Here is a 16237-nt window from a genome sequence, read left to right as displayed (position 1 = left end):
CCTCTGCTAAATCATATCCCTGAGCACCACATACAAACAGTTTTTAAACACATCCGGGGATGGTGACTCGGCCACCTCTCTAGGGAGCCTTTTCCTGTGCTTAACAACCCTTTCTGTAAAGAAGTTTTTCCTGATGTCTAACCTAAACTTACCCTGATACAACTTAAGGCAATAAGGTGAGAAATATCTATGTTACGTCTACAGATCATTACAAATGCAAAAGAATCTTGCCATCTTTAAGCAATCAGTTGACTAAATCACTTCTCGTCTTTTGGTCTTCTGAGAAATATCTCCACAACAACTCCAGGGAGCATCTGCTCTGGTGAGCCTATCAGACACAGAGATACAGGCAGCCCTGGGAAACTCCAGGCTCTTCACTGTGTTCCCGCAGACATAACTAGGATTCAGGAGGGCACGCTTTAGTCTGTGCTTAGCATCAGGTGTGCAAGCACCTGGCTGTGATTTGCACCTAACCCAATAACCTCAGCACCAGCATACAGTGACTTTGTGCTGTTGATTGCTATATAGGAGAGCAGGAATGGCCTCAGCAGATTGATCTTTGAATCTATTTATGTAAAAGCACTGATATGCATGTCAATTGTTTTCCTTTGATCTGTTGAAGGAGATACAGAGTTTGCTCACCAACTGGAAAGGGCCAGATCTCACTAGTTACGGAGAGCTGGTTCTAGAGGGAACGTTTCGCATTCAGCGAGCCAAAAATGAGCGCACGCTGTTCCTCTTTGACAAGCTGCTGCTAATCACGAAAAAGAGAGACGAGATGTTTGCATACAAAGCTCACATACTGGTATGTCAGAGAGCAGATTATCATGTGCTGTCTCTCAGTCTCTGAAACTCTAGCATGATTTGCAGTGCCACGTCTCTCTGTTACAGTGTGGGAATCTTATGCTGGTTGAAGTAATACCGAAGGAACCACTCAGCTTCAGTGTCTTCCACTATAAAAATCCCAAGATGCAACATACTGTCCAGGTATGACAGAAAACTCCTTGCCCACTGCATAGCCTGATTGATGCCCATAAGCTATTCCTGACTCTGCATATTGCAGGAATGCTCTTTGTTGGGGTGCTGATTTTTTTTTTAAATTTTATTTTAATCAGGCAAAATCACAGCAAGACAAACGGCTTTGGATTCTTCACTTGAAGAGGTTAATTCTAGAAAATCATCCTGCTAAAATTCCTGCCAAGGTAAAAATAATAAGTAGATATATAAAACTCAACTCCTTGAACGTGCATATGTAGCACATGGCAGTTTTCACAGAAAGAAACATCCCTCCCTTCACAACACATCTTAGTCATATCATCGCTTTTTGACAGTACATCCATTTGCGAACAACTGTTTTCAAAGGTGAAGCACAAGAAAAATAAAATTTCATTAAAAAATCTCCAGTGAACACCTTGAGACTCGCTGAGAATGGCAGCTACTTCCATTAGACCAGACTGATAATTTAGTTCCACAAAAATGTTAAATGTACCATTAGTTTTGTTTTCATTGCTCTTTTTGTATGTTCCAATATAAAAAAACATCAAAAACTAAAATAACTGTTGTTGCTTATATCCATTAATTGTAATATATTTTATTAAGGCTGCTCTGGAAGTAATGCCTTCTATTTTATTATGTTGCCCCATGTTTTGTTAGTTGCAAGATGAGTTGCAATTTGGAGAAAGTTTAAACTCTCGAATATTGATATGTTCTTTTCTTGTATCTTTGAAAGTCCCTAAAAATTAATGGAAAGATTCCACTAAAAGCATCTACTGGGGTTGGTACATGAATAGAAGAATTTAACCGGGTTAGCATCATTACTGTCCACATCAGGATTTGCCCACTAAGACATGAGTAACAGCAGCGCAGTGTCAGAAAACTCTATTGGAAGAGAGCATACCTTGGCTTGAAACTGCCTGTCTGCATGGCACTGAGGTGTGCTAATTGCAGCATGTGTAGACATTGCCAAGCTAGTTTGAATCTGTCCTGGTTAGATAGCGTAGCAGCGAAGGCATTTGCAGCATGTGCTTCACTTTGCAAATGCACACACCCATCCTGAGCCCTGCATCTTTAGCTGGGACATCTAGGCCCTTTTTTTTGTGAGCCAGGAAGTGTTATGACAGAAAACAAGGCACAGTTCTGCATTTTCTCATAGTTGTCAGTTACCTACTGATACAGTCTTCATAGCTGTAATGCTTGCAAGTAGGGAAATCTGGTCCTTTTATTTATCAAATCCTGTCTTAGACCTCTGGGTGATGTTTCCCAGTGTAACTTATTGCATCTTCACACTATTCAGAGTTAACTCCATCCATGACTCACGGCAATGACTCTAGTTGGAAGCAAGAATTTATTTCTGATATTTTTGTTCACTGAATTTTTCTTTTCTATTACTATTTTCGCTCATTTTTATGCTGTAATGAATAAGTGAGTGTTACCTGTGACCAGCATACACAGAGGTGTATTAAGTAACATTTTCAACAAAAAAGGAGAGTTAAGGAGGAAAAAGTCATAGCAATTGCATTTTGTATTTCTGCTTATATATCTCATCGACAGATGTCACTGAGAATATAATGATTGCACTGGTATTCATGCTTGCGTGAATATTTTTTGGTAACTATTTGATTGTAAAAAGAAATGCTTCAGCATTACTTCATATATTTTCTATAATTTTTGTGTATTTTTTCCTCTGTGGATTTTTTTATCAATGGAAAAAAATTACCTCATAATGTCATTTTTGGCTCTGAAAAATAATTTATTTTGAGGAAGAAAAAGCCTGACCAAATAAATCTCTGAGATTAGCACACATTTGTGCACACATTTTGGCAAATTTGTGCTTGCTATTCATGAGACTCTTCTCTACCTGGCTTTTGAGGGATTTAATAGTAGTCCACATGTGACACCTGGTGGAAAATCACTGAACTGCATCCAGAGAGGATCAAACAGGTTAACTCAATTACTATATTTCAGTTTATTTTCTTCCCGGCTGATGCACCTGATAAAACACCCTGCTTATTTTCCTTAAAGAAAAAAGTAGTTTTTGGTGGCTGAAATCTACTTGTAGGCATCACTACCTCCTTCAGAAATTCCCTATCTCAATGGGTACTATGAGTACACGATCCTCCCTTTCCACTGCCAGAGTGGAGGCAGAAAGGGCATGTGCAGAGAACAACAGTTTTTGTGATGCTCTGAAGATGAACTGCAGAAAACTCCTGCCACCAAAATTCTTCTCAATGTATGTAACGTGTGAAGCATAGAGACCAGGAGAAAAAGGCAATGCCAGCAGTATTTCTTAGTTCAAAAATTAAACTTAACTGTCTGAAACAAACAAACAAACAAACAAACAAAAAAACCTGAAATCTGTAACATTCAACATAATTAATAACATAATAAATCCTTCAATTTGTAATTTATCTTTTTCAGTTTTCTTTTCTTCATTTGTTTATGTTCTTCTCTTTCAGGCCAAACAGGCAATTCTAGAAATGGATGCCATACGTAAGTTGATTGTTTTTTGCTGCCATTTAAAAAAATGCACAAAACTGCCTTCAAAACCTCAGCTTTGAATGTTGTTTCCATCTGAAATGGGAGAAGGTCATGTTTACATTCCTTGATCCTGCTTTGATGGGAAAAAAAATGAAAAATGTTTGCAGATCCTTTGGGACTCTCTGGTCACTGCATTGATGGATCTTCATCTGACAAGTTATGTCTCATGATTAAAAAGGAAGAAGCAGATTAGACCTTCTGTAAATACTGGTTATTCTGTTTTTCTTATTCCATGCTGACTAAATACATGGTCTTTCCTCCTTCTGTGACATAAACTCATTCTGGCTAGAGCTCACTAAATAAAAAATGCAGGTCTATGTACATACTGCTGGTATGACTTTCTCATGCTGGCAGACCTGCTGCTGGAGGAGTGTGAGGGCAGCCACAGTACACACAGACTTAACTGGGAGCCCAGCAAGGGCACTCAGTATGGGCTGCCTATGCTGGCTGCCCTGTCATCCGAGTGGCTGGGCTTGTGGCTGTGCTGGAAACCAACTTCATCTATGGTGTAGTCACAAGAAAGTTTCATGCTGGGACCCAACGTTCTAGTGCTTTACAGATGTTTGACTGAAGAATTTGTCTGCCTGTCACAGGTGTCAGGGTTCAGGAGAGAACACAATGCTGCTGCTGCATGTTCTGAATCCAGCTCCCTCTGCACTGGCCTTTCTGTTGCACCTCTCTGCTGCCTTTCGTGCTTTTGTGTTAGCTCTTTTTGTTGCAGCTGTTCCTGGCAACAAAGGGAAATGAGAACAATAATCTTACACTGGAAGTGCTTGAATCATGGAGTGAAGAAGCCTTGTTATTTATTTACATAATTGTCATGAAGAATGGGTTGAGAAGGCTCAGACTGAGATACTAGCAAGCAATTGAAAATAATAATTGTGCTATCAGTGTTCTGGATTAGCAATCTGGAGCAAGGTGCAACTAAATGGGCAAAATGTTACTATGGTCAAGTGCCTAAGTTACCTGTGGCTGTGAACTGCACTTGTTTTGCTTCAGGCTCCCATGTGCCATGGCTTGAAATCACACAGGAAAGAAGGCACTGCTCCCAGGGAGCTGCTGAGACTTGTGCAGTTAACACACCTTTGCCTCTGCTTATTCCACAGATCACCCAGGATTCCATTATAGCCCTGAGGGTGAAATAAAATCATCATACCAGCTTAAAGAAGGCACTACTCAACAGAGAGTGAGAAGGAAATCAGGTGAATAATCTCATTTTAATAAACGAAGATGATAAGGAAAAGCAGGATGGATTGTTTAGGGTTGGTTGAGTCTGTGCACGTAACATTGGTCTTTAGCTTACACTCCACTGAGATTCTGCAGAGCTCAGTTCCTCTGATACACAATTGAAATACCTTGTTAAGCTTTGTTGTTTGTGCAGTTTAATTCTTGTATCCACCGTTTGCATTTTGTTTCATGAATATACATTCCTAAGGGTGGATGCATTTACAACAGTTGGTATTTTCTAATGGGCAGAAGAATGTATAAACAAGAAAGCCAGTCACATTATTTAAATCTGACCTTTCTTGTCCTCCCCTTCCCAAGTAATTATTGTCTCAGAAGCGATTCTATCTTATGATAGGCTTGTTACTTCAACATTTAACTACTACCTATTTACCATAATGTCTGCCGTAACCATCTCTCAAATCTTTGTTAATCATTAGTTCACTTCTGTTTTTCTCTCTACTGGTTCATAGATCCATAATTATTGTTAGTTTAGTGTTGAAGACATTACAAATATCTGTGTTGTTGAGTGACTGCATATTGCAGTCCCTGTGCTCAACTATTTAAAGACATTTCTTACTAAGATAAGATGTGTAACATTGTGTACTGAGAATGACTTAAATAGGGTTCATGAGAGACTGATGTAGTGATTTATTGTATAGTGGCACCGGTGTTCAAAAAACCCAAACCTTTTTAGGCATCTTTCTCTGTTTCTGAGGTGAAACAAATGGATGCTCTTTTGCCTGTAAAAGGAATGGCTGGATGGATGGACTAACATTTAGCTACTTATCATTTAAAAATATTGCCTTATAGATATTTCTCAGTACCTCATACGTATGTCTGTTTTGAATATGGAAACCTGCAGCAACTCCAAGCAGTAGCATAAATGAGAACTGAGTCTTATGAAACCAGGAATCCTAACCTGGGTTTAAAATTTATGTGTGTCTTGTTGTATAGAGAACAGCTGATAGCTGGCATTAGGAACATGTAAGTAGTTTGGTAACAGCTGTGGGTATGATATTTCAAGAAATTCTGTTTTTCTAAGAATGTGATTTAGCTGAGTGATTAAGAACGGAAGATCTGTTTTTCCTGCCAGGAGCTTAAATTTTGATGTCTGTGCTATGAAAAGATAACTATAGCTTTCTTTGTGATGCAAGAGTGCTTAAACACATTGTCTTTTTCAGAACCCTCATCCAGAGTCCATAAAGTTCTGAAGTCAAATGGTAAGCTGCTTCCTCTACTGCTTACTTACCCAGTGTTTCCAATTTTGCAGAACAAGTAAAAATGTATCCTCTTCTCCTGTAACTTATCCTACATACACATTTGAGAGGCAAAGAAAACAAAATCTCATGTTTAAATCTACTATTTCATTTTCCATGCTTGGATTTTGGTCCTGTAAGTGTCTTAGCAACTGGTAATTGAACACCAGGAGCCAGCCACTGTGAGTAGCTGCCTGCATTACATCATTCTGTCAAATCGGGACCTCAGGTGGAGATACCAAAAAGCTACTGTTTTCTCTTGTTTTATCAGAGACCTTCAAGTGAATATTGCTGTTTCATTTGATCCTTTTTTGGGAATTCATCACTGGGATGTGAGTGTAGCATTAAGCCAGTGGCATAGGTTGATAGCTGTTTGATTATTCACTTATGATGAAGTATATGTTTCTATTTTTCAGATATAAGCCCAGATATGCAGAAGGTAGGCCATTTCTTGTACTTCTTGCTTGGCACATTCAAATAGCACGTAACTAACAAGAATATATTTTCTGTAGAATCCACATCTCCTTGGCTGTGTTGGTTTAAAGAAAGAAACAAAAACATGAATGTTGTTTATAATGTCTCCAGTAGCATTATTGAAATTAACGAAACACAGCTAACTACTTCAGGAATATCTAGCAAACAAAAATTGACTGCTCCACATTCTTGTACTTTGTAGCACAGTACAAAGAACTGTTAATGTCCTAATGATTCTTATAAATACCACTATAATCATAGGAGTGCTGTATGTAAAGATAGTGTGTATTCTTTGGAGAATATTTTTAAATGAAATCTGTACCTCTGTATTTTTAAATGGAAAAAAAAAAAAAAAAAAAAAAAAAAAAAAAAAAAAAAAAGCTTATTCTTTTACGATTCATACACTGTATATAAATCATTATATGTGACCAGAGTCAATATAGCTTAAGCACGATGTAAATAAGCATTTCTCATGTACACATTTTTGGTAAGAATTTGTTACAAAGTTCCAGTGCAGTTTGAAAATCTCTTGTTCAATTCCAGGTCCTGATCTTATTTGGGATGTGAATTAAGGAGAGTTTGTGGAAAATTTGTTAACAGGGTACATTAGATGTGACTTAATTGGGATGCCATAAAACTGAAGCCCATAATTATACACATTTATCTTTTTTTTTTTTTTCAGTTCCAAGCATTATATGGAAAAGTTCTGATTGCTTTAATTCTTTGCTTATACATCTCATTTCAGCACAGCACACTGAATGTAGCTTAATCACTGTCTAGAAGACTGATGCAAAGCAGTGCCATACTGAAATATATAATTTATGTAACTTTCAATCAATGCTTTTATTTCTTAAGCGGATCTGTATTGAAGGAGCCCTGTTATCTCAAGCCACCAAACTAGGATCAAATGAATCCCTGCTGAATTCTAGGAAAAAGGGTTCATTGGAATCCAGTGGACTAGAGAGCCAATTTCAAGGGCCCACTGAGCCAGCCTACAGCAGCGATCAGGATGAAAATCTCCAAACATCTGCTGCAGAACAGGTTGATGCTGATGATGAAGAAGAATCTGAACAGGTAGGAAAAAGAATAGAATAATTTTTTTTTCTCTCGTGGAGTGGATGGAAAGTAGATTAAAAGTACCTGTAAAATTGCAAGGAGGCATGAACATCTTAGAAGTATTTGCAACTTCTTCTCCTTATAAATATTTTTATTTTTATAAATATTTTGTTTCCTTTTTCCTAATTCAGTTCTTGTGTATTCTTCTACATCTGTGTTCCTGCACATTCTGCTTTCATCTCCTTTTGACAAGCTGTATGGATTGACTTCATTTAATTGGTTATTATAAAGAAAGTTTTCTAGGCTCTGAATCATTCCTGTGTGCTCTGAATACTCTTGAGCATTTCATTATTCAGCTGTGGATTTGTGACCTGGCTCTGCTATTCTAGCTCCATAGTAACCTTTGAATATGGCTGCACAAAGCAGTGTGGATTTTAATGCTCCTAACTTGTTCTGTTCTTTTAAATCACAGGGAATGCAACAAAATTCACTACAGAAATCAAAAGGAGGAAGGAAAAGACTTAATAGTCAAGCTGCTGAAAATGTTGAAAAAAGGAGAAGTGTGAATCTCAACAAGTGTGAAGTTCAGGTATATAAACTTTTACTTTGGTTTTGCTGTGCATCATAGGTATGTTAAAGAAATGTGTGGATTCCTTTAGGTAGACAGAGAAGTCGTTCCATGTTTTTCATGTGCATGAACCTCAAAGAGTATTCTCTGGGGGACAGGAAAACAAAACAAAGTGATCAACCTTAACTTAATCCAAAAGAAGGAATCTTCTCTCTCTCTGCCAGATACACCTACAGCATCCTTCATGTTTGCATTAGCAGGCATATGACCTTGTTGAAAAAGTTGAAAATTTACTCCAAAAAAGAAAATGAAAAATTTTCAATGGCATGTGCTAGAGAGCACAACACCTTTCTGCTAGGATTATGCGCAATGGGAAAGGGAGGAGAACAAAACTTTTGGCACAAGACCAGAGTAAGATTAGTTAAATCTAATTGTGGAACTGCCGAGTTAGCATAAAAGGTTTAACCCAACCCTGCCAAATAAATTTGCCTTTAATTACTCATGCTTTAGCATAATCCCAGTGTCTCTTATTTGAAGTAAGATGATATTAAATGCCAAGAGTGAACTCTGAGCCAGGGAAAGGATTAAGGGACAAAGTAATCTGGCACTAACACCATGGTTCCCCTGCTCTCTAGTGAGTAGCCTGTTTATCCTACCCATCTCCAACTGACTCCATGCTGCAGAACAACCCTGATAATGTGGAAGTTCTGTGAACAGAAGGAATTTTTGTGTTATTGCAGGGGACAGACTAACATTACCTGCATATTTCAAATCTCCACAGAGCTCCAAGGATCCTTCAGATGAAGAGTCAAGCCAGCTGAATACCAATCTCCCATTTTCCTGTTCAGCTAGACAGTCGCAGTCACCCAGACAGTTCAACACACCCCAGAACAACTCACTGATCATGAATATCCTGGGGGGAACCACCTCTGTCAGAAACATCTGGACAGACCACCAAATTAGGCAGGCATTGTTTCCCAGCCGACGTCCACCTTATGAGAATGAAGATGATGATGATGATTATCAGATGTTTATGCCATCGATGTCTTCATCCAACACTGGTTCAGCTGTTAGTGGAGAAAGGAGGGGTCACTCTGATCGGCCATGCAGCTGGCACCTGGGGGTAGTGCATCAAAATGAAACTCCTAGCTCCAATCGTCATAAAATTGTTCGAAGGGCCAGTAGTGCTGGTGAAAGCAACACGTGTCCAACCATCACCAGATGTAAAATCAGTGAGCGCAGTTCTCGAAGGGATGTGAAAAGAACAGAGGCGAACAGTATGAATGCATATCCTGAATCTTCAGAGGAGCTGACCATTGATGATATTGAACATGTTTATGACAACATAAGCTACGAAGACTTGAAGCTGATGGGTCTGACAAGAAGGGAGGAAACACACCCTGGTCCCCAGAGATCTGCTAGAGACTCTCTTTACGAGGAGGAAAACAAAAGCAGTTTAAATTCACCCTCCAAAAAGAGAACAGCAAATCAAAGCAGAGCCTCCCTTCATGCTAGCAGAGATGAGATCCTACTTGGTAGAGAAGCACCTACTTCAAGTTTGGATGAGCTCAGGATTGTTGAAGATAACATCTATGACACCATTGTGCTTCCAGAAACACCACTATTGAAATTTAAACATGATCCCTTAAAATGCTCTAAAAAGTGGAGTTTACTGGGCCTGGAAAAAGATGTGACATGTTCTGACAATCAACAGCAGTTTGTTTCTGAAGAGAGTCTCCAGTTCAGTGAAGATGAGAGTCCTTACCATCGTCTTCCCATTGACAATGACTATCTGAGCTTCGTAGATAGCTCTTCCAATTCTGACTCGCTGTCTCATAAGTCTGCAGCAGATAAACTCTCAGAGGAAGTAGATGAGATCTGGAATGACCTGGAAAACTACATCAAGAAGAATCAGGAAAAGACAAGAGATCGGCATCTTGCAGCCTTTCCTGTTTGTAAAGATGATATACAGGAAAGGCTGCATGCTGGTAGTACACCTGAACTGAGTAAAGATGTAGAATACTCATTGTCTACTCTCTCTCTTCCAGAAACTCCTATTTTCCCTAAAACTGTGAAACCCAGGGCTGCCACCATAAGTGAGGCTAGTCTCAGGCTTGAAGACACTATGGCATGCAAGGAAAGCTCTTTAGCAAGTCTAAACAGATCTTCCTTCTCGGGTGAGGTGCCATTTGTGGACAGCCCATACGAATCTGCCAATAGTATTCTGTCCAGTGCACATACAGAGTGCATGGAAAATGACCTGGCTATTGTGGATAAAACAAAGAACAGAGTTTTCATGATGGCAAGGCAATACAGTCAGAAAATTAAGAAAGCTAACCAGCTTTTGAAAGTTAAAACTCCTGAGCAGGAACAGCCAGCTAGCAGACAACAGAAACTGAAGCACAAAGATCTTGCTGCTATTCTCGAGGAGAAGAAACAAGGTGGTCCTGCTATTGGTATGTTAAAAATATTCCTGTACAGATTTACTTCTTTAAGTTCTTACAGTGAAATTCGTGTACTGAATTGGAGGATAGAATCTTCCTTACCTTATTAGCTGAATATCAGTACTGTCTTTTTGGTGTCACAGTTTTATGACACTGAAAGGAATTTCCTGTGACTGCTTCTGATATGAATAGTCCTTTATATCTCAATAAATTCTTGCCATTACTTGATAAAATAGGGAAGAAATAATCTGGGGTATTGGCAGGGGGGGATAGGCTCAGCTTAGGCTGGAATTAGAAATCACGTCTGAAGCATCATTGGCCTCTTTACCAAAAAAAAAAACAAACAACAAAAAAAACCCCAAGCCTGCAATTATTTCCTTTAATAGAGTGATCTTCCTATTTTGAATAAAAAGGTGCAGAGATTTGCCTTCATAAACCATGTTACCAGATTTGCTCAGGTAACATCCACGTCACGCTTACAAGCATAAGGAATGAGGTCAGATAAGAAGGTTGGTCTTATTCTCTATAATGAATGTGCAAAGTAATGGATATGCTGCAAGAATTTTGGAGATTTTTTTGTCCATATTCAGTTGAAACAAATTGGAGAAGTGAAGCCTGTGGACTCCACATGCTAGTGTCATTATCGCCCTTATAGAAGTCTCTAAATATCCCATTCACCAGGCCATTTTCAGAAAGTTCTTTTCCATTTTGTCATGAAACAGTTTGTAATTGGAACTGTGTGTTTCCTTTATCTTGTAGTGTTGTTTGCCATTAGATTAAATGTAGTAAATATTAGAGCACTATACACCAAGTCATGCTGGCAGAATTGCTCAAGAATTAGACACTGAGGCAAATTCTAAGATTGAGAATTTGAAAAAACATCCCAGAATTCAGTATAGAACCAAATTTCAGCAGAACTTAAAAGGCCTCTGACTGTTTCCTAATAACTATTTCTCTGAGTGAGATACCGTTGGCTTCATCGTCATCTCTTGGGAAGCCCAGCAGTGCATTTCCTTGCACTGATATGGCATGAAAGCTACTGTGAACCTGCTTCCTCTGGTGCAAAAATCCTCTTTTCTACATAAGCCTTTCAATAGGATGTCACTGTCCCCTCTCAACCTCTCTTCACAGCTCTCAGACTCTTGGGGGTAAGGAGGAAAAGGAAGAGGAAGAACAATCAGGCAGGTCGTTAGCCTTCCTGTCTTTTTGCAGTGTAAAAATAACATGGGAAAAGAAATGAAAATTGCATTCTTTCATGCTTTTTCCACACTTTTCAGCATTTAGTTGGATGGGTTTTATTTATAAGGCAAGCCTCAAGCCACAAACAGGCTGAAGTCACAGCTATGTGAAACAGTAGTCTGATCAAACTATATTCTGGCCAGAAAGTGCAAACTTTCAGCAAGGGTAAGAGGCTGGAAGGGGCTTCAGCTCCACTAAGCTTTCCCTCTCCAAGGTAGGGCAAACTTGTGTCTTATTGGTAGGATTCAGTTTAGAGGAGTGAAATCATTTTCTTTTAGAATAAAAACTTAACACTCGAATTACTTGAAAATACTAGAGAATGAAACAGATTTAATAACAGTATTTTATAAATCTTTTGTTTTCTTCTTTAACTGATACCAAAGAGTTTTGGGATCTTCAAATTTTTGTGTGAGTCAAATGAATGGGTTGCTTTGTCTCAATTAAAACCTATCTCTTCCCTAGGTGCCAGGATAGCTGAGTACTCCCAGCTTTATGACCAGATTGTCTTCAGGGACAGCTCACCCAAGGTCCAAAAGGAAGCCTGGGCCAGCCCTCAGGAGCCCTCAGCTGTGAGGTTTTCCACACCTCTATCTAGCACTCATCCCTGTGCCCAGGTCACTGCCGAGTGCTCCAGAGCAGAGGATTGGATTTTGCACTCTACCTACAGCAATGGTGAGCTGGCTGACTTTTCTCCTTGGCCAGAATCCCAAGACACAAAGTCCAAGAGCTCATATGCAGAAGCTGTGACAAAAAGCAATCCTAGACAGCTGCCGTCAGCCTGCTCAGTGCCTTCCCTTCAGATTTCTAACCGATTGCATGTCCCAGCACAGAGATGGAGTGCAATTATCAGCCAACCTAACAAAGAAAATTTACACCAAGATCATATCTATAACTCCCTTGGGAGAAGGGTAAGCAGTATCAAACCACAGGCATACAGTAGGTCACAGTCATCTTCTTCGATTGTGGTCAATAGATCTGGAGAATCAATTGTATATCCTAATGAAACAGACAAGAAAATGGTTCATTCCGATAGGAACTTCCGTCTCAATGGCCATCAAGTGCTGGGTATTGCTTCAGCCTGTACAGGGACTGATATGAGGAAGCAGGTCCCTGAGAACTATTCGGATATGATTTTGCAGGATTCTCAAAAAGTCCTGAGAGTAAACAGGCCCTCCCCTCTGACTGCACAAATGGCAACTCAGAACTATTTTTCTAATTTCAAAGACACTGAAGAGGGGGAAGGGGATGATGATGACTATGTTGAAATAAGGTCTGAAGATGAGGAGTCGGATCTGGAGGCTTCTCAGAACCAAGCAAGGAAACTGGATCCTAACTTGCACAACACAGACACTGATCCTTCTGAAACTCTCTGCGGCAAAACTGTGTCTTGTACTCCTGCAAAGCCCACCGGCAGCAAACACACACTTACCCCATATCTGACTGCATACAGTGACTCAGATAAACTAAATGACTACCTGTGGAGAGTGCCATCTCCCAACCAGCAGAATATTGTCCAGTCTTTACGGGAAAAGTTTCAGTGTCTTAGTTCCAGTAGCTTTGCTTGATGCTTTCAGTGATCTCTAGCTGTACTGCCTTAACATGAAGAGCATATACTGGGACAATCAGTACTGGCATCATGTATTTCTGTATTATTACACTATCAGGCATTGTATCACAGTAATATTGTAAATAGACTTTTTTTTAATGGTTTAGAATCCTGGAAGTTAAAAGGCTACATGTGCACTATCTGCTGTCTTGCTCCATGATCCCATATGGAGCCTCTGTATCTTTCTTCTACACAACTTAGTTTCTTGCTAGGTGTGATACCTTTTTCTTTCTTTCTTTTTCTTTCTTTCTTTTTTTTTTTTTTTTAAGCTGTCTAACCCAGGTTTGAAACTGATTCTTAAGCCATGTTACCACATGGAAACCTTAGCATTCGAACTTCTTGTTTGTGATTAGTTCTGTTCTTATAATGACTCTGATTGCACATGGCTACATCCATAAATGTGCAAATTTCTAAGCAAGGTTCTGATAATGACAGCATCATGCTGTATGTGCAATTGCGCAAAGCTGCTGCACATTACTTTTCAGAAGAGAGATTCCAAGTCTACAGGACCAATACATGAGATACCAAATATACTACGTTGATTTAGAATAGACTTCTTACATTTTAAACAGAACTTAGTCCTAGTGCTTATGAGAGATGCTGATAGCTGTGTCTGGAGCCTTTCTACTTGCTGTGGCTGCACAGTTGGCAGAGAATGGGCAGAGGCATCTTTTTATCTAAATCTGTCAGATAAATCTGACAGAATCTGTCAATGTGAGGTCATCCTTGTCCTGAGGGTGTTTGGGACAGCAGAAGGGAGCTCTGCTGCTTATGAAATGAGTGCTAGCTTTCCTTGCCTGTAGTGTCTGGGACATGCAGACTAAATCAGAGCTCAGCAATAGAAAGCCACTGCATGTGGATCGGTCAAGTGCAATTGATAAACAGTGATCTACAAGTTCCTCACACCCCGAAGTCAGTAACCCTGAGAGAGAGTGGGATTTGTGTGTGTGCTTGGGTGAAACTTGCTGAGCTCAGGCTGCGGACTGTTTCTGCAGTAGTGCTGGCTGAGGTACAGGCTGCTTCCTCCAGGGCTGGGTGGGGTGAAAGAGGCATCTTCAGAACAAGGTGGGCTGAGTATAATCCAGTGTCTATATAATATAAGTAGCTGAAACATGAGAACGTATTCCATTCTTTTGCAAATAATGTACAGAGTAAATACCCCCATTTACAACAAGAATAGACTTTCCATTGTGATGCACATTTACTTTGTTTTGTCATCATTGCACACCTTTGGATTCTGTTACTTGAAAGCATTGTACCAAGAGGAAAGCCTCAGTATGTCTACACTGACCATCCTGTGTGATTGTCATTGTGCTTTGGTGCTTAAGTTCTTCAGACGATGCAGATAAAGCCAGTACCGAGTTACACATATCAGTATATAAAGGAACTGAAGTACTGTTTTTATTGACCATGTATGGCTCCCCTCAGTTACTGCACTCCCGGACCTGCTGTCTGTTGTTTTCTCCATTGGTTATCATGAGCAAAATCCAAAGTTATCAATGTACAGCTAATTACTTGTAGAATAAGATTTAAGGACTTGAATTTCTTAGAATGGATTAAATTATTTACCAGGTGCATTGACTGGTCGCTCGTTGCATGTACAAACTTGTCCGAACCAGCAGCAGTGATGCTCTGCACAGATGGAACAGCAGTCAGCCTGAGAAAATTAGCACTGTACAGAATTAGGCTGCCGAGAAGTAGTGGAGCCCATATTTATTTATTAGAGCTTGTAATGTACTGTAAATACCCATAGGAGTTGCATCTGTGCTTTGCCCCCGTACCTCTAGGTTGTTTGGAACTCGCACCTCGTTCAATGGGAGGTAAAAAAGAAGTAGGAAAAAAAGAAAAAAAGGGAGGTGTACCAGCGCGTAACTTGCCTCCCAGGGACCATTTCATACTATTTGTAATAAACGTGGAGTATGCAACAAGCTGCGGTTCTTTTCTTTCGGTGAAAGGCACAAGCGAGCGGGGCTCCGCCGGGGCGGAGAGAGGGGCGGGGAGCACGTCCCGCCCCCCCCCCCCTCCGCCTGCCCTTTGACGCGCTCCACGCCTCGGCTCCGCAGTCAGCGGGCAGTCCGCAGGAGAATGAGGGGTGAAGTGCTGCGGCTCTGCCTCCCGATGCGGCTCTGCCTCCCGATGCGACTCTGCCACTCTCTGCCCTTCGCTGCCGCCTCGTACCGGGCGCTGAGCGGGTGGCAGGCAGCGGGCGGCCAAGCCGCGCGGTAAGCGGAGCGCGAGGGGAGGCGGTGCAGGCTGATGCAATAGCGGGGGGAGGAGGAGGGAAAGGAAGTAGAAGAAAAAGAGGAAAGGGTGGGGGGTTGGGGGCAGGTTGCGTTGCCACGGCTGAGGGAGGTTTTGTGTTGGGGCGTTTCGGGCGGTTGCGGGGTGGTCCAGGTGAGGCTGCGGACGCGGATGTGCACCTGGATATGTGAGCCCTCCTCTCCTCCATGGGGCCGCTGAGGGACAGCTGAGACAACTTGCTAGTTTCTGGTTTCTGCAAGGAGGGATGAGATAGTAAAACGCCTCTCTAGTCTGCCGCTTCCCAGCTAGCGGGGGCCAAATGGGGATCTCCCATTCCCTGAAACGTGTCATGTCGCAACTCCCTGTGTGCAGGAGGAAAGGGAATAGAACCCACGGCCACTCACCCAGGGATGTTTACTAGAGAGTCTTCCCAGTGCTTAGCTGCGGCTTCTGCTATTTTTTCCAAGAAGTGGTGCAGTAAATAGAGCTCCTCTGTCTGGCAGCTGCCTGCAGCCCAGAGAAGCATCCAGAAAAGGCAATGTCACGGCCAGCATTGTGTGAGGGAGCTGTGCTCTGTCAGTCCTGAGCC

At 40.9% G+C, this 16237-nt stretch overlaps 2 protein-coding genes across 9 annotated transcripts in view; both read left to right on the top strand.

Annotated features, from left to right (window-relative positions):
* Positions 1–14805, top strand: part of PLEKHG1 (pleckstrin homology and RhoGEF domain containing G1) — a 124536-nt gene extending 109731 nt beyond the window's left edge. For all 8 annotated transcript variants that reach the window (XM_042812342.1, XM_042812316.1, XM_042812333.1 and 5 more), the window contains 11 exons: positions 623–805; positions 892–987; positions 1116–1202; positions 3456–3489; positions 4644–4739; positions 5946–5984; positions 6437–6459; positions 7350–7568; positions 8023–8139; positions 8900–10574; positions 12264–14805. In XM_042812342.1, the coding sequence (XP_042668276.1) occupies positions 623–805; positions 892–987; positions 1116–1202; positions 3456–3489; positions 4644–4739; positions 5946–5984; positions 6437–6459; positions 7350–7568; positions 8023–8139; positions 8900–10574; positions 12264–13366 (3672 nt within the window). In that variant the 3' untranslated portion in view covers positions 13367–14805. The remainder of the gene's footprint in view (positions 1–622; positions 806–891; positions 988–1115; positions 1203–3455; positions 3490–4643; positions 4740–5945; positions 5985–6436; positions 6460–7349; positions 7569–8022; positions 8140–8899; positions 10575–12263) is intronic.
* A 647-nt stretch (positions 14806–15452) lies between these two features.
* MTHFD1L (methylenetetrahydrofolate dehydrogenase (NADP+ dependent) 1 like) overlaps positions 15453–16237 on the top strand; it is a 137676-nt gene continuing 136891 nt past the window's right edge. The window contains exon 1 of the mRNA XM_042830482.1: positions 15453–15629. Within this exon, the coding sequence (XP_042686416.1) occupies positions 15493–15629 (137 nt within the window). The 5' untranslated portion in view covers positions 15453–15492. The remainder of the gene's footprint in view (positions 15630–16237) is intronic.

This window comes from Centrocercus urophasianus, unplaced genomic scaffold (assembly GCF_019232065.1).
Source record: "Centrocercus urophasianus isolate 14NV4802_14NV808 unplaced genomic scaffold, USGS_Curo_1.0 seq_10, whole genome shotgun sequence".
NCBI classification, from domain to species: Eukaryota; Metazoa; Chordata; class Aves; order Galliformes; family Phasianidae; genus Centrocercus; species Centrocercus urophasianus.
The sequence above is the reverse complement of the archived record's forward strand: the minus strand, read 5'-3'. Positions and strand labels throughout refer to the sequence as shown.